The sequence below is a fragment of the Solanum stenotomum genome, chromosome 1 (genome assembly GCF_019186545.1).
Source record: "Solanum stenotomum isolate F172 chromosome 1, ASM1918654v1, whole genome shotgun sequence".
Lineage (NCBI taxonomy): Eukaryota > Viridiplantae > Streptophyta > Magnoliopsida > Solanales > Solanaceae > Solanum > Solanum stenotomum.
In genome coordinates this window covers 88,475,510-88,500,612 of record NC_064282.1, presented here as the reverse complement: position 1 = coordinate 88,500,612, position 25,103 = coordinate 88,475,510, and the positions used below count along the sequence as shown (strand labels likewise).

Sequence of the window (25,103 nt, the reverse complement as noted above, 5' to 3'; positions counted from 1 at the left end):
TGCCTTCCGTCGCCTTTTTTAAAAAAATTACTTTAATTAAAAAGCGACGGACAGTGTGGCTAATGGCGTCACTTTTTGGAGCGACGCCGTCCGTCGCTTTTACTTCCATCGTTTTTTAGCAATTTTTTAATAGTGTGGTTCACTAAGTTGTATCCCTACTGACCGATCAGGTCTATGCACATCTCTCTATCCAGAAGGTTGGCTGCATATCCTAGATATAAAACTCGTGATAGAAGGACAACTTTCCTTTCACAGAATGGAATCAATAGAGGTATAAACTCCCATGGTAATTTAGGGCCCCGTCTAGACATTATTTTATTTTATTTTTTCTTCTTCTTTTTTTTCAGTGTTAATTTTTTTCTTCAGAGTTAATTTTATATTCAATTTTCAGATTAATTGTGGAAACTAATGTCTTTTATTTTATTTATTGAATATATGCTTTTGTATTTAACTTTAGAAAGGAAAAAAGGGAAAAAAAAAAATCAATTTTCAGATTAATTGTGGAAACTAATGTCTTTTATTTATTGAATATATGCTTTTGTATTTAACTTTAGAAAGGGCAAAAGGAAAAAAAATTCCGTTGCCGGGACTTGAACCCGGGTCTCTCGGGTGAGAGCCGAGTATCCTAACCAACTAGACTACAACGGATTGTTATGCATTAGTAGTTCGCTCTCTTTATAATTGATGTCACGTGACAAAAAAGATTGATTCAAGGGATGTCCGCAGTTGTTGGGATAGGTATGTCTTCATAATATTTATTTTCTTATTTCTAAATTTTCTACTTTTATACTATATTAATAGGCCAAGCTTTGCGCAATCATAATAAATAAATAATATATTCATTCACTTTATTTTAAAAAAAAAAACACTTCAATTTATTTCCATCTTAAGCATTTAATTTTCACAAATAATGTTTAAGTAATTATTGTTGTTGATATCCAATTTTGGGCCTCCGCAAGATGGATTAACTATCGAGATTCTTCAATTTCAAATGATTTGATATAATTAGTATTCCAACTGATGGAATTTTCGACCAAGAGGGTCCGTTGTTGAGATTTAAATCAAAGAGAAAACGTCAAATATTTTCCTTTGACTTAAAATCAGCAACTAACCGTTGACCATGCGTTATATACTCCCTTATGTCTTGTCTATTCGGGAGTACTTTAGCATCTTCAATAGTCAACAACTCGTTGGGCCTCAACACATTTCTTGTCTTACCTTCCGACAAGAATGAGTGAGGTTGTCTTTCCAGTGAGCACTTTCAAACGACTGCCTGAATCAAATAGGAGGGCAGGACCATCTTTCACTCTACTTAGATGAAGCCCCTGGGATTATTGAACGTAAATCAGTGCACTGGACAACCATTGGGTTACTACGGATCTTGGTCATTATTTGGATTGTCACACTATTATATTGTATGGTTGGCAGCAAAAAGAGCATATCCGAGGAATAGGATTTCTTTTACTGACTACGCTTTACTAGGTGATGATACCCCAATCTATATTGTATATAATGTATTGTATTGTATTATATTGTATTGTGCATTGTACTGTATTATATTGTTTTAATAATACAACATTTGGATAGATTGTATCGTTCTCCGTCATTACATAATGTCGCATATTCATAATTTGAATGATAAACCTACAAGAAATTGTAGGATACGTGATAGAATTACTGTGAAAAGGTAGAGTAAATGAAAAAATAGAATTATTAAATAATAAGTAAAGATAAAATTAGAAGAACACAATATTACCTAACGATAAATTTAAACGATACGATACAATATAATTCAAGTAACAATCAAAACAAACATATATTTCAACTAACAATATAATACAATATAATACAATACAAACGGGTAACAACCATCCAAATTAAACAAGGTGTAAAGGGTATTTTGTTAATACCGTACTTCTCACAATGTCTTCTATATGTATGTATGTAATCTTCTTCGTCTTTTGTCTGCTTAGTGCTTTTGGTCTTCGTTTAATCTTGCCTCTTGGTTGAATTTGTTTCTTTTTTTGCAAAAGTTGTACAGATCAATCAAGGGAAAACTAAATAAATTGAATTTATTAGGTAAAATATTTATTCAAATTTGATTCAACTCAATTTTTTTTTTAATTGGACTCACAACCCAAACTATTTACCTGACTGTCCCCCTGTTTCAATTACTGAATCACTGGTGATACCATTGAAGTATATATATACTTTGATGGTATCTATATACTCCGATAGTATCAAGCAGTAGTTGAGCAATCTTTTCACTGAAACGCTATCTCTTCCTCCTTGATGTCATCAGAGTATATATATACTCTAATGGTTTCAATGAGTAACTGAGTAGTGTTTTCACTAAAGCACCGTCTCTCCTCTTTCAAGCAGTAAAAGTGAATTAACAGTTAAAAACAGAGGGGTATGAATGTAAGAGGGCAGTCGCTTGTAAATAGTTTTCCTTTGGGGGCTACAAGTGTTCTTTTCCTATCAATAAACCGAACCAATAAAAATGTTATCGGACTAATGGGTTTTTAATGGTTTTATAAAAAAAAATTAATGGGTTATTGGTTTGATATTAGTTTTTCAATATTGGGTTATTGGGTAAACCGATAACTCATTAAGGCATGAACATTAATTTAGTATTTTACCCCTACATAAATATTAAATATTAATATTAATATTAATATCAATACCTTATTGGTTACTATCTTTGCTCGTTACCGTTAGCCTTCAATTCATATTATTGGCCTAGTTCTTTTATTTGAGTTGCTCAATTTTACAAACATAAAGTTACATTATTGTCTTGCAGCGCTAAATTGTTGGAGAAGTCATATGATTATTTTATGAGTATTTTTTTATTGGTTAAATTGAAAATCAAATAGTTAAGGACCAAAAATCGATAAAAAATATCTTATTAATTTAGTGTATTTAAAAATCCAAAATTAATAAATCAAACCAATAATACATCAAACAAACCGAATTGATTGATGCACACCCCTAGATTTCATAGTCTCTCAAGTAACTGAATTTACATATTATGAATTGTTATCTTTTTTTGTGGCTTAAGCTATATACATTATTTAATATTAAAAATAGAGGAGCTATATATATATATATATATCATTTATGAATTCAAAATTATAGAATCTTTTTTATTGAGCTCTTTATATAAAATTTAAAGAGACATGTTTATAAATATCTTTTAAGTTTGCGTGATAATGTAACAAATTTCTAAATTTGATAAATATTTAAATATAACTTAAAACTCTTATTTTTGAGGTGATGTGATAGTTTACAAACTCTTTTGTTAAACTCAATTCCATTTCCCACAAATGATGACACGTTATTTTTTCTTAAAACTTAATCTCAACCCTCAGATAAAAGTAGCCAGCAGATTTTGACCGTTGATTTTGCAGGAATCAAAATTCCTCCTAATACTCTGTTTGGATGGTTATTACACATTGTTTCATAATGTACCATATTATATTGTATTGTATTGTATGCATGGAATTATTTTAATGAATACAATATTTGGATAGAATGTATTATTTTCCATCATTACATGTTAGAGTAATAATTTGAATGATAAACCTACAAGAAATCGTAGCAAAACCAGAAATTTCGTTAAAGTTGTTCAAGATTTAATATATATGTATGAAAATTTTTTTGTAACTTATATCCTTAGTATAATTTTCTCTATATATATTATAATTTTTTAACAAAGAGTGTCCGGCTTGCCACCCTCAGCTATATGTGGTCACGCTGCCTACAAAATAAGTATGGTAGGAGAAAGAGCTACTATGAAAAAATAGGGTAAATGACAAAACAAACTTATTTAAATAATAAGTAAAGACGGAATGAAAAGTACATATTCAAATAATGATTATATGACAATCAAAACAAATATTGTATTTGAACTGCGATACAAACGCGTAACATCCATCCAAACAAGGTGTAATAGTACACGTGCTGCCCATTTTATTATATTTTATTTGTTATTTTTCTCTATCATATAGTCACATTCCATGTATGGAATTCTCCTATAACTACAACACAAAGAATTGGGGTTGGGGTATAGGAAAGAGTCTTTGGTTTGGTTTTCTGTTGTGATTTATTCTTCTAAGTCTCCTGAATATTGGCTACTTTTATGGCTATTGCTACTTGCTAGTGATCCATCTGTTCAAAATTTAATTTTTCCAAATAGGATTCTTGAAATCTTAATTAAAAAGATTTAACACCCCCCACCCCTCTTCCTCCTCTCTTACCTTTTTGTTCTATGGGTTAACATCTTTTACTTCCTAAAAAGTTCCATTTGTATCACTTGATCCATAATCAAGATTTGAGCTTTTTCAAAGTTTTGTTCTTTTTTTTGTTTCTTTCCTTTGATCTGAGATTCTGCGTTCTGACTTTTATGTGGGATTCCTCTGTCTTTTTGGAATTTTGGATAGTGATTGTCAGTAAGATACAATACGGTGTGAAATTATTTAACTTGATTTTAGTTTTTACTATTAAGTATAACGATTATAGCAATTGTTACTTAATGGAAGGAGATCAAGATTTGAAGTTTGTGTGCAAGTGGTGTAACAAGAAGTATCCATGTGGGAAGTCACTTGGAGGTCACATAAAGTCTCATGCAGTTGATGAAAAATTTGAAACGGCTAAGTTGAAAAAGATGGAATCTTGGAATATTAGTAGTGGGAAGAATCAATCCAGTGGGATTCCTTCTGGTTATGTTCTTAGAGAGAATCCCAAGAAAACTTGGAGGGTTGAAGCGGATTCTAATCTATATTGTTCGGACTCTCCAAAAATAATGACACACAATCCTACTTTTGAAGAATCTGACATGCAGCTGAACACCGCACCGCTGCCTCAAGAAAGAGTGTGTCAACAATGTGGGAAGTGCTTTCCATCCATGAAAGCGTTGTGTGGTCATATGGCTTGTCATTCAGAAAAAGATAAAGGGAGCTTGAAATATGACGATGACGACGACGATGATAACTCATGGACTAGTAGTGATCATAGCCATTCAGATACTGAAGCTGGTGAGCTGATCAGTCAGAGTTATAGATCAAAGACTACTAAGAGGTACAACAAAATTGTAGTTAAGTCGAATAATTATTATTGTTCGTCTTCTGTGTTTGAGATTGATCAAGTTCAAGAACAAGAAGAATTAGCCAAGTGTTTGATAATGTTGTCAAGGGATTCTAGGTCTTGGAATGGTGTTAATTCACTTGTGGAGACTTCTGATAACAATTCTGCTATTTTAGAGACTAAACCGTCGTCTAGTGACTTGAGGAATAATGCTAGAAAGAACGGTGTTAAACGTGTATACAATCAAGATGAAAAGCTTCGAATGAAGAAAGAAGGAGACAGAATTACGAAGGTTGATATGTTGGAAGCTGAAACTCAATCCGAGAACTCTGATTCAGACTACTACTTAGGCCAAAATGGGAATGTTGAATCAGATGGCTCTGTTGAGAGGTTCGTAGGAAATGGTAAAGGAAAATGGAGTACCTCTAAAATGAGTTTTCAAGCTTGGTTAGACGAGCATAGGATGGACGAGAAAAAGGGGATAAGAAGAATCAAACAATATATAACAGAGTCAAGTAAGGATTTGGGTAAGAAATTTGAACGCGATGGTTATGGATTAGCCTCAAATTCGTATATATGTGAATCAAAAAAGAGAATGACAGATCGATATAATGATCTAGAGATAAGGAATGACTCCAAGAAGATGAAGTTTGGTGTTAAAAGTCCTGAAGGATACAAAAATGATATCCATAAGACGAGAAAATATGAGTGCTTGAACTGCAAGAAGGTGTTTAGCTCATATCAGGCACTTGGTGGACATAGACCGTGCCACAAAAAGGTCCACGATTATTCTGAATCGACATATGAAACTGGTGAGAATAGCGTTGGTGCTGATCATAATGATCCTAAATGCACAAAAATTGGCAAGTATAGGGACGTTTTTCGCAACAAAAAACAAGTAGTTCCTTCTCAAGATTTGCCTTATGAACCTGAGAAAAAGATTAAACCGAAGAAATCCAAAGGACACAAATGTCCGTTTTGCTATAGGATGTTTAAGTCTGGCCAAGCTTTAGGAGGCCACAAAAGGTCACATTTTATTAATGGTGGTGATCAGGAGAATTTCAATCAACAATCTTCAGCTGTAAAGAGCGAAGTTGCTGATTTACTCGATCTTAATCTTCCTGCTCCGGTAGATGAGGAGGACGAAGAGCATGCTCGATTCATGTCTTGGTAGATGGTTATTAACAAGATGACATACACTCAGCAGGTGCTTTTCCTCATTAAGTTTTCATGCTCTTTTTTCTATTGTCAATGTTGGCAGAGGTAGGACTAGCATTCTTTCTAATTAGTTGAAAGCTATGTTGCTTGGACTCTTCAATAATGTCGATCGGTGTGTGTGGGATACATCATAAAGTGGTGTATTTTTGGAGGATCTGGCTGGAGATCCGATCGGCCTCGGAGTGCTCTTTGGCTCCCCGACACGGGTGCAACAACGTTTTTGAAGAGTCTGAGCAAGATAGGTCTTTTGTGAGAACTCTCACATTTTCCTTCGGATTTTGGTATGTTTCAAGAACATGCTTTCATTTTTGCTAGTTAATTTCATCTACTTATTAAGTTTTGGGACATGCAAAATTTACATCAAAGTCTTTTCTTATCTCTATGATTAATAACTTAATTTAATTTGCTTCTTATCAAGACTAGTTGGCCTTTTGTTTCCATTGTTTAAGCTTTCTAGCTTAATTTGACTGTCCTTAGTTCTTTCAACATTGATTATTGGCAGTTATGAATCCAGAATTTAAACATTATGAATCTCGAGCTCAAAGTATCAAAATATATGTCTAATTTATTTACACGAGCACTTGCACACTTGCGCGTGCATACACACACAAGGCCCCAGACCCCACTTATATGAGATTACACTAGGTTGTTGTTGTTTCAGAAATCGTGGTCAACATTTTCCTAGTGCTTCTATGGGTATGCAATCTTTGTTAATCCTTCTATCTCCTATTGCTCAACGCACCAACTTCCGGCCTTAGTAAACAGGCAGTTGTCTTGCATTCTAATACATGTTATAATCATGAGTAAGATTGGACAAACCTTAGTAATTATACAACTACTACTTCAAATAGAAACTTTGTTTACTTATTAGTGAATTTGGGATACATTTGTACAATTTTGAGCATGTTTAAACATATGTATAGAGAAAATTCGCTGCAAAAATAGTTATCGACATACCTCCTGCAATTGTTTTGATGTATTTGTCAATGTTTTCCTCAAGTGTTAATTCTAGAGGTAGTTAGAGACCTCTAATAAATAAGCAGCAATTTCTGGGAATTTTTTCATAATAGGGGGAGGGAGTTGCATCATATATATAGAAGTTACATGCCATTTTAGATAATGCTAACATTCTCCCACTTGGTATGTATGCTCTTAACTTTATAAATGAAACAAAATACATGAATTATGATAATAATTTCTCTAGGTGCTAGAAGTATCTTCTATGTATCACAAGGTATTATACCTCTAAACTTTACCTTATATTTCTTATGAATAAATCCAACATTTATTCTAGGTTCATACTTGATGAAGTTTTTCAAAAATGTTTATGACCCGTTTGGTCGTGAGAATATTATTTTTTTCACTTTATTTGAAAATTGGCAGTGAAAATTCCAAATACAATTTGAAGTTGTATTTAGACTATGGAAAACACCCAAAACCATGTTTTCACTATATATTTTTCTTTTTCAAATTTTACCCTTTTTTTTTATATATAAAAATGATCTCATTTAAATCATATTTCATGTTTAAAATCATGTTTTGTATTTTTTAGGAAAAACTCATTCAAACAATTAAATATTATTTAGAGTGAAGGGTCAAAACACACCCTAAAGTTTCATATCTGAACTATGAGAAGTGTGATTTTTCTACCTAAATCATCACTTATTATGTAAAATAATCATTCGACCAGTGCTATTGCATGCAAAGTGTATTTTGATGCATTCTTTTCTTCTTCTTTTTTCCTACTTTGGTCTTCTTCCGGCCATTAATGGCTACTTTCATCCTTCCTTCCTTCCTTCTTCCTTATTTCTTCGTTGCTTTCCTTCATCCTTCCTCTTTCTTCTTCTTATTCCAAAGCTTGTTTAAAACTCGACTTTAAAATCAGCATGCCATAAATATGAATTGTTTCGAGTGAATAATATATTATAAGACTCGAAACATTGAGAAGAAATCATATCTAAATTTTGGATTGTTTAGAGGAGATTTAAGTTGGTGGAGATTGAAAATAAATCGGTCTGGAATGTACTCCTTCTCCTTCTCCTGCTTCTTCTTCGTCTTCGTCTTCTTCCATGTACAAAGTTTGTTCAAAACTTGACTTAAAAAATCACCGTGCCACAAATGTGAATCATTTTGAGTGAATAATATATCAAAAGACTCAAAACATTGAGAGGAGTTCATATCTAAATTTTGAGACTGTTTAGAGGAGATTTGAGTTGGTTGAGATTGAAAATAAATCGGTCTGCAATATATAAATACTGTATAAACAATGTATATAGATGTATATACATCTCCTATATGTAGTTACACATCATCTATACATAATTATCACTATTTATACAATATTGATACATCATATATACATATCGATACATTACATACACATATGGTCATCTTGTTGAAAAGAATTTTTGTTGCCTATAAATATTGGTAAATATCATCATTGCAAAATTTAAGTCTCATATTTGAACTATAGGTGTGCAAGTTTTCTACGTGAATTATCACAAATGTTGGTTGAAATACACTTCAACTAATATTTGGAGAGATTTTAAGTAAATGAGTAACTTACACAAAATTCACTACTTTAGAATGTAATTACTTACATTCACACTAGTTTGCAATATTACATTTCTTACCATATTTTGGGTCTCAGATACATGTATATGTCTCTTTCATATACATATATCTCGCATCAATTATTGTGTCTAATTAAGAGATATAATTGAAAGACATTAATTAAGGAGTGTGTCCAATTAAGAGATATGACTGAAAGCCATTAATTAAGTAGAAAATCACGTTTACAACAACTTTAAAGGATATAGCATATCACAACTCCTAAAAAAATCAAAATAATCAAAATTCTTTTTTTTTTTTGGCAATTCAACAAAAATTAGAATTCTTAACCCAGATTCATGAACTATTATTCAGATGCATGTGCATATTTTATCAGATACATATACACTTAATCATATATAGTACTAAAAAATTAGAGACACATCTAATCTTAACTCAATAGTGTGCCGTATACGGCAATAATGTGTCAGATACATCAATAATGTGCCAAATACATGTGTAAATCTTCAATACATATGTATGTTTATTCAGATACATGTACACATAATTATATACACTAATAAAACATAGATACATATAATCTTAACTCAATAATGTGTCGATACATAAAAAATTTCAATTCGATCTAAAATATCACTTTCTTATCTTCTTCCTCGTTAAGGTTTATCACATTTACTGTGTAAACTCTCTTAGCAACAAATTACATATCATCTTTCTCTTTTGTTCCTAGTTGTTGCATTTTTGGATTTCCAAATTTAAGCAACCGAAAATATCGAGAATTACAGTGGTAATTTTCATGTCATTTATTTAGCAATAGTAAATAGACATTCTTCTCATTTGGAGAAGCACTAGCCACGAAAGAAAACTCTAAATCAATGGAGTTTTACCTTAACTTTGTGTCACTCCCCGAGCCTACATCCTGAGCGAGACTGGCACTCGAGAATAATTGTTGGCCCCAAGCGAACCCTTGGCCTGATTTACTTACTCAGTGGAAGACTTAACTCATGAAGAAAAATACTTTTAAAAGTAAATTGAACTGCTCAATAAATACTTAGAATGTATCAAGATAACATTCATTGGCCAAAAGTGGCACTCAAGTCTCAACCATTAAAAAAGGAAATAGAAAACTCAAGAACGAACATTTGACTATCTATGAAGCATCTAAACAACTGAGATGGATGTCAGGACAAGACCCACGACATCATAATAAACTAATAATAATACTGAAGCAATAAAAGAGATCCCAGAAAGCAAGGAGGCTCACCACAAGACTATGAGTGCTCAACTGGATCAACGATGCGCTGGATGCTGATCCTGATTACCTATGTCTGCATCATACAAAGATGCAGGCCAAAAGGCATCAGTACATTGAATGTACGAGAATGCGAGGGGAATTCTAAAACAAGACATAAGCTTGAAAGGAACTGAAGAACTTACCTGGCTCAACTCAACATCAACTTAACTGAACTCATTTAAATATAAAGCAGTATAAAACAAGTGCAATATAAAGAAAAGCTTTTAAAACATAGATGTCAATTCTGTGTGTATGCAAATATACAATATAACTCTGAGATGTATGTAAAAATACAAATAAACTGTGTATATAAGAATACAATTACTTCTGTGGGAGTTTCTCTAACCATCAACTATCACGTAAGAGCTATTGTGATAATACAATATTTTACCTCACGCTGCCAGGGCCGTCCTATACCTTGAGGGTATAGAGCCTGACTACTAAGTGGATCCACTAGTCTATGCTAAAAAGCACTAAAGGAATCATCTAAAAAGTATGACCCTTTTCTACCCATGATGGCTACATGGTTTATGGAGGCTGTGAGTTGTCTGAACTCTCCCCCATAGCGGTGCTCAATACTACTCCCAAAATATGACACTAGCTCTTATGTTTAAAAACATACATCTTTCTGTGATTTGAGATAATTGCTCAAAACTTAGCTCAAATGCTATCTTGGAAATCAAAGTTTCCTCTCTTGCTTAATTTAGAAAGCGATTACTCTTTTCTGAAAACTAGCCCAAAGGCTCTTTGGAAATCAAGGTTTCCTTTCTTGTTTAAATGTGAAAATATTTTAAACTCTTTGGGAATACATAGTCCCCATATACTCTTTGAAGAAATGCACTTCAATCTTTACTCTTTACTCAACTTGAACTTTAAGTCTTAAAACAAAGTTAAAACATTTGGAAAAGACTTTTGAAAAACTCTAAGAACTTCTCTTGACTTGACTCTTACTTCTCTTGACTTTGATCTTAACTTTCCTTGAATTGGATTATGGATTAAAGGCTCATGATCTCATGTTTGTGATGATTTCATGATGTTTAGACGCACCTTAGAGTATAGAAATCGACTAGAAAACATAGGTACGTTGCTAAGGAACTAGTACGAAAAGATGGGGGAGGAATGGGATGAATTGGCGTCCTTGGCGCTCTGAGATGCGTGGGGCTCCAGAAGGGAAACTTCAGAAGCTGGGGTGTGGCGCGCTGGCTGGCACAGCGCCCCAGGGTCCAAACTTCAGAGTTCCCTTCTTGGGGCTCTGAGAGGGGCGACGCCCCAGGTCCCTGCCCAAGTGCACTCTGACTTTTCTCTTTCGTTTTTCATCTCTAAACCCCTTATTTCAACTTAGTTCTTTCCCCAAACACTTAGAATCAATTATACCCTTAATATATACAAGATTCAACTCGAAATTCACACCCAATGACATGAATCAAACTCAAGAAACTTCAACAACACAAACCTACAAGAATTCAAACGAATTTCATCAAGAACTCATAGGATTTACTTTCAAATCAAATATACTTCGCTGAATTGAATCATGATTGGCGCGTGGATGAACTAACCCAATGCTATGTGATCTCACATACCTCGTAGGGATCTTCCCTTGACGAAATCCACAAGCGATTCTTGAAGATTTTGATGATTCTTGCTTTTTCTCCTCTTCTATTCTCTTCTCTCAAAACCCTAACTCAAATTCCAAAAGCGTAAACTAACCAACTTCAGTTAAGACCCTTAGATAATTACCGAAAACGAAATTAAAATAATAGGGTAAGGAAAAGACCAAACTACCCTTCCAAAATCCAGATTGGACTTTCTTTATCCAAACAACGTAACCCAACTTCCAATGGGAATATCTCACTCATATGAACTCGGAATTGTGCAAACTCGGTGGTGTTGGGAAGATTATTCCAAGATCTTTCCTACGATATCTGGAAACACACCTAACTCATCCTGATCTAGGAGTTATGGTCGTTTGAAGTTGACCAAAAACTCAACTTAACATACTTAACAAATTTTCCAGATTTTTATACTCTTTCCAAAAATGACTATTTCCAATTTTTAACTCTTCCTAGTTCTTTCGAATAGAGAGATGTTACACTTTTAACGGATATATGACTTTGTAAATGATTAAATAAACACAAACCTCAAATTATTGTGTTATTGTTTCAGATTTCAATTTTAAAGGTTTAATGGTGGAATTCTTGGTGGAGAGAAGGAAGAAGGAGAGAAAATGGTGGTGGAGATGAAGAATGATGAGTGAGTGAGTGAGAAAGAGAGAGAGAAAGGGGAGAGAGAGAGAGAGATACATTCTTCTCATTTGGAGAATCACTAGCCACAAAAGAAAACTAAGAAAACTCTAAATCAATGGAGTTTTACCTTAACTCTTAACCGATACATGACTTTGAAAATGATTAAATAGACACAAACCTCAAATTGTTGTTTATTGTTTCTAATTTCAATTTTAAAAGTTTAATGGTGGAATTCTTGGTGGAGAGAGGAAGAAAGAGAGGAAATGGTGGTGGAGATGAAGATTGATGAGTGAGTGAGAGAGGGGGGGGGGGGGGGGGGGGGGGNTGTGTGTGAGAGAGAGAGTGTGTGTGTGTATGTGTGTGGGAGAGAGAGAGTTGATTAATATGAAAGCTTAAATTAAGGATGTTTGAAAATAGATAGATGTAAATTTAGTATATATGGTAATGATGTATGTCTAATAAGATAGTTTATTCTAAATGAATTGTTAGGTCAAAATTAAAAGGGTATAATTGGGACCTTTTCCTATTCAAAAGGTGATTTTGACTAGGGGTGTCAAAAGAATATGAAAAATCGAATCAACTGAACTGAACTGTATCGAATCAATTTGTATCATTTTTAAATAAAATCATGGACTTTTATTTAAGTGTATAACCGTACCGAACTGGGATGGTTTTTTTATTTTATAAAAAATCAAAAAATTTCCGAATCGGACAGAATAACTAGAATGTTTTCAAAAAATTAATAATAATAATATATATATATATATATATATATATATATATATATATATATATGGTAACATTTTTCAAATATATATATATAAATATAACCTAGGTCCTAGAGTTTTGGTGACGACTTTGGGCCTTTGTCCTTTAATTAACCTTTAATTAATTAGATTTAAATAAAGATACTATTATAGAAGTCATCAAACAATATGGCAAAACCTATGCAAACACTTAAGATCAAATAATACAGTAACAAGGTTTTACATTATTTAGTTTATTGGTCTGAATTGAAGTGCTTCTAACAAGGTTTTACATTATTTAGTTTATTGGTTAAGAATTGAAGTGCTTCTTCAAGAACACACTTGAGAATGAAATACTTTAATGATGGTGTATTTTGAGGTGATACTTTAAAAGTTAAAAAAAAAGTCAAAAATTAACCGAACTGTACCGATACCAAAAAAGATTCGACATGATTGTGATGGTTTTAAAAAATATAATTTGATTATACATATAAAATATCTAAAATTGAGACAGTAAATTTTTTTTAAAATAACCCACCAAATTGTTCCATTAACCCCCTAATTTTGACTATCACCTCTTCACCTCTTCTTCACTCAATCTCTCTTTTATTGATTATTTTTTGTGTGTGAAATTTGTTGCATAAAGCCTTTTTGGATAATTATTTGTTGTTGGTATTTTTATGGGAAAATTGTATATAATAGCAAATTATTAATTCAAATTAAATGCTATAAATATAGTTTGATTTAATTGTACCCCATAGCAAACTGTTGCTATTTCGCCTCTCTCCTGGTGAATCTCGCTGGCCACTCTCGTTCTCTCCCTCGCCTCTCTCGCTTTTTATACAAATGCAAATGTATAAAATGCGTTTGTGTTTGTATAAAGTGAGAGAAAATTGTATATATACATATATTTTTGTTCCCCTCTCCCAAATCTCGCTCGCCACTCTCCCAAATCTCGCTCGCCAGTCTCTCCCTCGCCTCTCTCGCCTATACAAACAGAAATGTATAAATTGTGTTTCTGTTTGTATAAAGAGAGAGAAAATTATATATACACATGCAAATACATATATATTCGTCCTATACACTTATAATTATACAATACAAATATTCCCCTGCCCAGTTCTCTTTTGCCTTTCTCGCTTTATACAAACACAGATTATACAATTGATCTTTTGTATATGTATACCGAAACAGAAACAAATTATATACAATTGCTTTCTTTTGTATATGTATAGCGAAATATGCATATTTATGTTTGTTATGGAGCGCAATTATGCAAATTATAGTTATAACATATAAATATGATTTTTGTGTTTGGTATATGTGAAAGTTGCTCTCTTTTTATCGTCGTGGGATGCCCATTTTTGCAAAAGATATTTACTCTCATAGTGGAGAGATGAAGAAGAAGAAGAAATACGATCAATAAAAAAGACAGAAAACAAAATGAAGAAGAAAATTTTATTAGCCTTTATAGAAGAACAAATGAAAATAAAGGATTTTTTTGGTTTTTCTAAAAATGAAAATGGACCGTGAGACTAACTCAATTTCAAAATTAGCTTATGAACAAAGAATTGTCAAATATCACACAAGAACTAAACAATCCATTCTCTCAATCAATACGGTACAATTCAACATTTTTTAGGGAAAATTTTGTGATGCATGCACAGTTTGATGGTGATTTTTGTTTGTATTGCTCGAATTCTTTGAAAATATTAATAGGTGTGTATGACTACTTTAAAAATAATGCATTTTCAAAGAATTTGATACGAGTGCGACAACATTTTTGAAGAGTTTGAGCAACATACAATTTTTTATTATTGATTATCTTTTTGCTCCTTGTTCTTTGTACGTGTCTTTTTCTTTTTGTCAAAGTTAATAACATCATCAACATTGTATCTATCGACACCACAAGACTTGTAGTCCAAATGCTATTTGCAAGTTGACAAAGATCTATTCTAATCAAAGTCATCAAAGTTATCCAATCATAATTAAGTACACTTACTTTAGTGTTTCATTACAACAATCAATCATATAAGTCATTAACAAGAATTAGTCAATATGGAAGCAATTACTAACATTAAGGTTCTTGGTACAAGTACAAGTCCATTCTCAAATAGAGTTGAAATAGCCCTTAACATAAAGTCTCTAGACTATGAATTCATTGTAGAGGATAATTTTAATAATAAAAGTGAACTTCTTCTTCAATCCAACCCAATCCATAAGAAAATCCCAATTCTAATACATGGTGATAAGTCCATGTGTGAGTCCCCAGTCATTCTCCAATACATTGATGAGACATGGCCAGATGGCCTATCTATTCTTCCTTCTGATCCCTATGATTGTGCCATCGCCAGATTTTGGGCCACCTATGTTGATAACAAGGTACTATTATATTTACTTCATATTTGCAAATTCATAATTTAAACATTTAATCGTGCATGCGGTTAGTCCTTCAAATGAACTGGTCTTTAATTTTCTTCCTTAGCAATTGAACTTATGTCTAGCAAGGCATAAGTTCTTTAAAGGTGTGGGGTATAACTTGTTGAATACTATGATGTGAAAAATATAAACATGTCCCGCGAAAAAATTATTTGCCTTGAGGGGCAAAATTTAAAGACAACCACAAAATAGGGATAAAGGTGCAAATGACCTGAATTTGAAGTATATGAGTGCATTGATTAATGTATATCTGTCTCAATTTCTGAGGCATTGTTTGTTCAAAGATAGATTTGAAATTTTAACTCTATGAGTTCAACCTAAGTTTTTTTTTGCCTTGAAGTCATTATATTCTTGTTGAAAATTTACGTATCTAATCAAACATAGCTACTATATTTATAATATATAGCTATAGCTTTAAAATATTACCTAATATAGCTATACTTAGGGTTTTATAGAAAATCTCTCTCGATTCTCTCATCACCCTCCCTTTCTTTGTCCCACTCTCTTTTTCCTTCTCATCTCTCGCCCCCCCCCCCCCCCCCCCCCCCCCCCCCCCCCCCCCCCCCCCCCCCCCCCCCCCCCCCCCCCCCCCCCCCCCCCCCCCCCCCCCCCCCCCCCCCCCCCCCCCCCCCCCCCCCCCCCCCCCCCCCCCCCCCCCCCCCCCCCCCCCCCCCCCCCCCCCCCCCCCCCCCCCCCCCCCCCCCCCCCCCCCCCCCCCCCCCCCCCCCCCCCCCCCCCCCCCCCCCCCCCCCCCCCCCCCCCCCCCCCCCCCCCCCCCCCCCCCCCCCCCCCCCCCCCCCCCCCCCCCCCCCCCCCCCCCCCCCCCCCCCCCCCCCCCCCCCCCCCCCCCCCCCCCCCCCCCCCCCCCCCCCCCCCCCCCCCCCCCCCCCCCCCCCCCCCCCCCCCCTCTCCCTCTCTCTCTTTCCCTCTCTCTACCCTGCCTCGCTCTCCCTCTTCATAGGTTGTATAATTCTATTTTTTACTCTTCAAGATTGTATTTAATTCCCAAATACAATTAGATAGACAAAGATGAAGTAAATCGACAAAGAAAAATTGTTACCAAGTTTCTTGAGATGCATATATGTATCAAAGCTAATTGTGTATTTGTGTATCAGATACACATGTATATCTGTGTTTGATTGATGATTGATACGTATGTGTATCTGTGTTTGATTGATGATTGATACGAATGTGTTTCTGTGTATCTATGAATCTATGTTTCAGTTTTAAATTAGTAAGTGTATATGTATATTTGTGTATCTGTGTTTGGTTGAGAATTTGTACATGTGTATCTGTGTACATGGGTTTGGTTGATGATTGATGCATATGTATTGTCTCTATGTATTTGTGTTTCATTTTCTAAGCTAATATGTGTATCTATATGTGTGATGTTGGGAGAGAGGAGAGATGCACAAATATATGTTGTATCACTATACAAACTCAAGTTAAATCTGAGATACAATCTATATCTAGCATCTCTCCTCCCTCTTGATCTTGATCACAATCTTGCTCTACTCTCTCAAATTGTTGCTATGAATTGAAATTAGGCAAACTATAGCTTTATGAAATTTTCTATATTTTTAAATGTTATGAGTTCGTATATGTTACTCTCTACATCTCAATCTATGTGACACTCTTTTCTTTTTTTTTGTCAATCACAAAAAATAATGACAACTTTTATCATTTAGTAATAATTTAACTCAATTTTTTTTATTTTACTCTTCATAAGATAATTTATAAGAGAAAAAGATCTAATGGTCCTTGATGTATTAAAGTTGCTTTATGTTGATCCTTGATATATTCCTCTTGACCTATGTTGGTCCTTGATAAATTATCTTGAAATGCTTTTCCCTTAGATGGACGTTCAAGTTGGATAAAACCCTTTGCCAGACTATAATTCCCTCAAAGAAAACTTCGAAAGAAAATATCCTGAAAATTCTATAAAAATTGAATCAGGTAGCAACAAGCGAATTGGTGTTATATATATCAATTTGACTTATAAGTTTAGCAAACATCTTTTGAACTTAATCCTAAATAATGGGTATGGCTTATAAAAAATATTTCTCTTCCATTATGCTATACTAATTGGTTATAAGTTTCATAAACACCTTGAGAACAATGTTTAAATAACTTCAATCTAACAAAAAGAATCATTATTAATTACATCAGTGGTTCCCTTTGATGTTGGAAATAAGAGAGGCTATGGGAAATGATGCAAAGAAAGCAGTGTTACAAAATATCATAGAAGAGTTGGACCAACTAGAGGGGGCATTTGTCAAGTGTAGCAAAGGGAAAGATTTTCGTTAAAGATGTCATTTTAGAGCATGGTGTTCTTGATTTCCTTCTATGAAATATAGGATGGTGGATTCAAAATTTAACGTTATAGTTTTTGAATTGAAAGAGTGAATTTTGAAATGTAAGTGTAACTCTATATATATTTAGATTTTCGTATGCGCACACACTTAAATGATGTGATAATGAGTTGTGCAGAACCGTGAATCTATTGTATTGAATTTAACATTGAAAATAAGTATAATATATCTAGAAATATTGTCTTTATTTTAGACGATCTATATATACTATTATTCTAAGACGTCTTTATCGTCTTAGAAAATAAGTATAATATATATGTCATACTTTTCATTTTAGTTTATCTCAAAATAATAACATACTTTCCATTTTAATTTATCTAAAACAATGTCATACCTTTTTATTTAGAAACACTTAACTTTAAAATTCTCATTATAAACTCTTGAGTGATTTGTATATCATATTAGATATCAAGTTGAATTTAAATACAAGTTTTCTTAATAATACTCCTTGTATTAGGAGACTTGTTCAAATCAAACACTATCAATACTATCTTTAAAACTAACAAATAATTGTGGACTAACATATTAAGCTAGCTGTCTATCTAAACCAAAGGATAAACCCAAGAAATAAATGTTTACTAATCAGAGTAGATAAGATCTAATAACAATATGTTTATGGCTTAATATATGCAGAACAAATTATGTATGTTAGCATCTAATTGATAAAGCAGTCTATGAAAAAGAATATTCTGATTTTGGAAGTGTTGCCAATGAGGTATAAGTTTTTTTTTTCAAGCCACTCAATTACGTTTAGTGTCTAAGACAAGAGTTATAAAGTATCCATAAATTACAAATAGTCAATGTAAATTGTTGTCCATGAAGAATACATAATTTTTTAAACCCTAAGCTACGTTTTGCCACTAAAACAAGAGTTATGTAGTATCTCATTCATTAGGCTTTGTGAAATAGTGTTTTCGTGTGATTTGAGTCTGTCTTTGAGTTTGATGAAGTCGTAGGCATTTAAAATACCGCTACTCCTATGAGATAATATCTCAAATGGTCACTGAACTATGAATATCTTTCTGAGAAAGTCACTCAACTATTGATAGTTTTCTCAGAAAGTAACTTAACTTTATTTTATAACTCAAAAGTTACTCAACTATGTGTAGTTATCTTAGAAAGTCACTCAAGTATGAATAGTTATCTTAGAAAGTCACTTAACCAATCTAAATATTTTTTTATTAAATTTTGTTGACTTGAGATTTTTATTTTATACTAAATTTTTAAAAAATAAAAAAGTGTCAATTTTAATCATTTTATTGACTCACCCCACTAAAATTATAGAGAAATATATATTTATCAAGACTTCATTTTGGATGCATTTAAAATAATATTTAAAGCAATCACTCAAATATGACAACATAATTTGCTACTCCAATTTTTCTCATATAATTAGAAACATTGGAGTCTTCGTTATTGTCTAACTATTGCTCAAACGTTGATATAATTAACTGATTGCCCAATTATAAGCTAATTTTCTTATATAACATACGTAATTAAGTTGTTTGTTTTTGTATTTATAATTTATATTGGTACTTAGATATTGTTTTACTAACTATAGTATTAAATTTTGTTGTATTATGGGACAAGTCAATAAAAATATTACAATGAACTTTTTATTTCTTAAAATTTTAGCTTAAAATAAAATTTTCAAGTCACCAAAATTTAATGAAAAAATTATTTAAATTGGTTGGGTGATATTCTACGTGAAATATCAATTATTGAGTGACTTTCTAAGATAACTATTCATATATAGTTGAGTGACTTTCTAAAATAAATACACATAATTGAGTGACTTTTGAGTTATAAAACAAAGTTAGATGACTTTTTGAGAAAACTACTCATAATTGAGTGACTTTCTGAGAAAGTTATCCATAGTTGAGTGGTCATTTGAGATATTATCTCTATAATAAATATATGTCTAATTTATCCTCGAATGAAGTAATCCAATGCCTCGAGTACAGTAGGGAGATTAAATTCCTAAAGAAAACACAATGAATTATGTGATCTTAGATTTCATTTGTTAAAATTTTATGCTTTTCAGTCTATTTCAATTTTCATCTTTTTAATTTGTTTATCTTTCTTTCCTATTTGGTTCATTTAAAAAAGAATGTCTATTATTTTTACCTCTATAATTCTAACTTTTCACGTGACATGTTTAAGATCACAAAAGTAAAAGTTATTTTGATAAGTTCTACGTATTTTTAGTCTAAGATTACAAGATTCAAAAGTTCTCTTCCCTTTTTACTTTTTATACCATATACCAATTCAAAAAGATAAATAAATTGAAACGTAAGAATTACTATTTTTTTTATCAAAAAAAGATTTTATTTATCATTTATTAATAGTATAAAAAAGATATGCATTTTCTAGAATTTTTTTTTGAAAAAAATTAACGGCTATTTATATCAATTTATTTTTGAAAAACAACTAAATCATTACCATGGTCTTTCTCAATTTGTTGCAGAAAATTCAACGATGAAGCACGGATGTTGCTATCACTGATACTATTAATATTTTATTATTAGTGTCACACATCTAATAATAAATAAAAAAATATATGCACTTAACACACCTACCTTTAATATTGTCTGTTAAACTTCCTGTCTTTATTTCTTCTTCTTTTTTTTTTTTTTTGCGCCAAATAGGAATATATATATATATATATATATAATATTTTTAAAGAATAGTGTACGCATTATGCACATGACCAAAATGTGTATCTCAAATGTGTCTCATTTTCATAATTTTATGTTCGTTTATCTTATTTATATTTACTTCACTATTCTTCAAATAGTATGTAAAGAATCTTAGCAAAATACGATTATTATTTGGTGAACTTTGCTTTAAATTTGGTGTTGTACCTAGTTCATAAACAAAAGAATGGAGATCAAATATATTTAAAGAAGGTTTACAAAATAAACCAACAATTAGGTTAAGGCCAAAACCAAAACAACACTAATTAACTAGCTAAAACTTAAAAGCTATGAACTTGAACGGAGGGCAAATATATATGTTGCAGCAAATAAAAGAAAGGTATTTTTTTTATAAAATACCTAATAAAAATAATTGCATCTACATAGTTCATATTTTCACATTACACTACTAGTAAGATTCGAATACACGAGCACTAGCTAATTCAAGGCATCTGAAACTGCTGGATTATAATAGCTTGTTGTGTCAAAAGTGCCCAAAATATATTATTTAATCACTTCGTGTATCATTTTACTTGTATATACGATATTTTTTCCGATGAAAAGGTGTCCAATTGAACACCTGACAATCACGTAGTTCCGCCCCTGTACCTAGTAATCTAAATTTCAATTCCTTCTGGAAAATGCATGTGGAAAAGTAAAAGATTAATAAGAGTGAAGTTTCCTTTAAAATTACTAGCAGCTGCTATTGTCAAAGTAAAAAGAATTTGTCAAATTATTAAAGTAAGAGGTAATGTTTAGCTTGGACATATTATTAAAGAAAATAATTCATTTCTAGAAAATCGAAAATATTTTTATTACTTTACCCTTAATCAAATATTTTTAAAAAGAAAGTAATTTTTTTAATATTTTAAAAATTATGTAAAGTTTTATTTATTTAAATAAGGAAAAAGTGAAAGAAAAATTCAATACCTTTTTAATTTTCTGAACATCACTTATTTTAAAATAAAATAAAAATAAATATCACTTATTTTTTAAAACAAGTGAGTATCAAATCAAATTACTAAGAAAATTGAAGGACTATCTTTAGGTTTGACAAAATAAAAATGTCAAACAAAACGATAAATTCCAACAAATGATTTTAAAAAAAAAAACAATTAAAAGGACTATTTGTAAGTAACTCGTATTACTAGTCCAAATATTCGACTACAAATACACTGCACAAACACAGAAAATACGTAGTAAATATCTTGTAATAAAAGCTACAATATATTGATAATGATGATGGGACAATTTAAAGGCAAAATTGAACGCGTTAAGTGCAATCACATCATCAATTTTTATATTATTTAGTCTATTTCAATTTATGTCATATTATTTATTTTGAAAAAGACATAATTTTTAAAATTTATGATTTCAAATAAAACTTAGGCATTTATAGTTGTAAATCATTATATTGGGAGTGAGAAAGAACTTTTTTTAAAATTAAGTTATTTCTAATTAGGGGTCCTTCTAATTAAAAAAAATAAAATATATATATATATATATATATATATATGACGCACTCCTTCAGATATATTAGGAAGGAAATTAAAGGGTGCGAATGTCACTTAAACTAAGACAGACGATAATAAAATATACCATTAAAAATATACAATGACGATTTTCATAGATATAATAGTAACATATTCATACGAAAAATTTAACAAGTGTTCCACTATTTCAGTGAAAATCTAATTCCATCATCTATTTTTTCAGTGATCTGATTTGGTAGAAAATAAGTGGAAAAATTTATATTTGAAAAAAATCTTATTTTACAACACAATTTTTTCACGAATTACAATGAATTTTTTTTAAAATTTCTGATAGTGAAAAGAGTTAAGTTACATTTTAAAACTATGACTTTTTTGGGTCGATTTTAATTTTTATGTCTTTATAGCTCAAATAGGTTTCAGACTCACAACTATAGCTTCCTTAAAATTTCTTCATTAACCAATTTAATAATTCTTCTATATTCTTCCTAATTTCAATGACTAATAATAATAAAAAATAGTATCTAGAATAAGTCTACTTCGGTTGCTTCTTATTCTATATTTCATAACACAATTTCCTATCCTTTTGGAGCCCACACAATTAATGACCTATGATTTACATACCAAATACTCGATATGTTTCACTTTATATGACATGGTTTGACTTGATATAAAATTAAATTAACAGAAAAAAATTAAATTTATAATTTTAAATATGTTATAATATTTTTCAAACATAAAATTGTTCGAACGTATCTAGAAAACAGAAACACAAGCGAAATTTTATTTGTTGATTATTATAAGTAATTATTTCTGAATATAAAATTGCATATTTCTCTTTTGAAGTATCTAATAAAGAAATAGTACCCCATAAACCGTTCAACGGATGGAGTAACAAACACCAAACCAAATTTTTAGTACTATATATTATAATATCTACAAATATATATATAATATATCATTATGCCCCACAAGTTGTAATTTTAAACACATTTCAACAACATATATCATCTTCTTCTATGCATCGATCTAATAATCACTTTAGCAACAATACAAGAAACCATCAAACAAATATAATCTTTCCCCTCATAATTAGCTACAATATTAATCACTTGGTTTATCCATTTGATTATTAATTAATCACTAATATGGACATATTCCACAAAGCCAAGGTTGTAACATTCAAGAGCCATATAGATAAGTACTTAGTAGCCGATGATGATCAAGAAACCACCCGTCAAAGCCGGCGCAATGGCTCGTTGAGTCGAAAATCATGGTGGCTGGTTGAGCTTGTTAGCGGAAGTAGCCACCTTATTCGACTCAAGAGTTGTCATAGTGGCAAATACCTCATGGCTTCTGACGAACCATTTCTACTTGGCATGACAGGTAATAAAGTCGTTCAAAATTTACCTGAAAACTATACGAATAATGACTTGAGAATCGAATGGGAACCGATAAGGGACGGATTTCAAGTAAAGCTAAAGGCTTTTGGTGGGACTTTTTTACGTGCGAATGGAGGTATGCCACCGTGGATGAATTCGGTTACACATGATAATCCGCACACCGGTTCCACACATAATTGGATTTTGTGGAACGTAGAAACTGTCGATGTATCGGAAAACGAAATATCGATGATAGGTTATTCATCGATGGTCTCGAGCGTTTCGTCGATTTCCGATGAAGTTTCCGGCTTGGAGATGAGATCTCCGGCCATGTTGATACGTTCAAGTTTTTCACCCTCGCCTAAAATAACTACGGTATGTTTCTTAATCATGTCAACTGATTATTTCTTCTGTCTCAATTTATTTATGATTATAAAAAATACACAAAAAGTCAATATTGTTAATGATGCAAAATATTTTTTGAAAAAAATTATAATTACAAAAAATATAAAAAGGTAATTGCCACGATCTTATCATAAATTATGACCATAGTAGGAAAGACGTATTAATGTCTTTTTTATTTGCTACTTAGGGAGCAAGTAATTATAATTAGAAGAAAAGACATTTTTCTTTTCTAACGTGACAAGGCACCCTAATGAATAATTAATGATAACGTGGACGTAATTTAAGAAAACATGAAAATACTATAAAAATATAGTTAGAATTACGTCAAGATCACTACTTTGATTCAAAAATAACTAACGGTTTTCCAATTTTTCGGTTTTTGTAACCATAATCACATGTCATTTCGATTATTTGATAGAAAAAAGTTTTAAACAATACGCAAGTTATTGATGAAAATTGTACTCTTCTTTTTATTAGATTGGCAGTACTTAAAAAGGTAAACTATATATGATTTACACACGTATACAACATTATTAAAGAGGAGTATATTTAAAATTTGTTAGCTGCATTAATTTAAATTTACGCTAACGATGTAAGGCCAATAACAGATTAACAAATTTTCATTCCTAATACTAAAACTCAAAACTTTTAATTAAAAGTAACAAAACTCTTATTCATTAATTCCTCCACACTCCTTATATGACATTATAGTGTCTAACATAATATCAATAACTAGCAACAAGCTAGGAGTAAATTGAAGTGAACGATGATAATTCTTAAGGTTGGAGTTTATAATAAATTAGGGATTATATTTAAATTATATTGTGATAACAATTAAATTATATGTAAATTACTAGTGCAAAAATCTTTTATATTGTCAACATAAGTTTCTTAACCTATTTTAATTAATTAATTAATTAATTAATAATTATTGTCATCTTACGAATTAATGTGATAAATTAATACTCCTATATTAAACTATAAAAAAATTCCCATTTTATGGATACCAAAGTCAATTTTTTCAATAGAAGCTTAATCGATCTTTTAGTTCCTCTACTTTTATGGATACCAAAGTCAAATTTTTTTCAATAGAAGCCTAATATAAAATATTAAACTATGATAATTTTCCTATTCTATTCATATGATACAAATAGAATTAATT

The 25,103-nt window shown here is 31.6% G+C and overlaps 1 protein-coding gene and 1 non-coding gene across 2 annotated transcripts; one reads left to right on the top strand and one right to left on the bottom strand.

The window, feature by feature from the left end:
* Positions 1-575: 575 nt before the first annotated feature.
* On the bottom strand, positions 576-648 carry TRNAE-CUC (transfer RNA glutamic acid (anticodon CUC)). Its single transcript has one exon. It is a non-coding gene; the product is annotated as a tRNA-Glu (tRNA).
* Positions 649-4,507: 3,859 nt separating this feature from the next.
* On the top strand, positions 4,508-6,633 carry LOC125863985 (uncharacterized). Its single transcript, XM_049543944.1, has one exon. It carries the CDS (start codon positions 4,535-4,537, stop codon positions 6,257-6,259), a length of 1,725 nt encoding a protein of 574 aa, XP_049399901.1. The 5' UTR covers positions 4,508-4,534; the 3' UTR covers positions 6,260-6,633.
* The last annotated feature ends 18,470 nt before the right edge of the window (positions 6,634-25,103 follow it).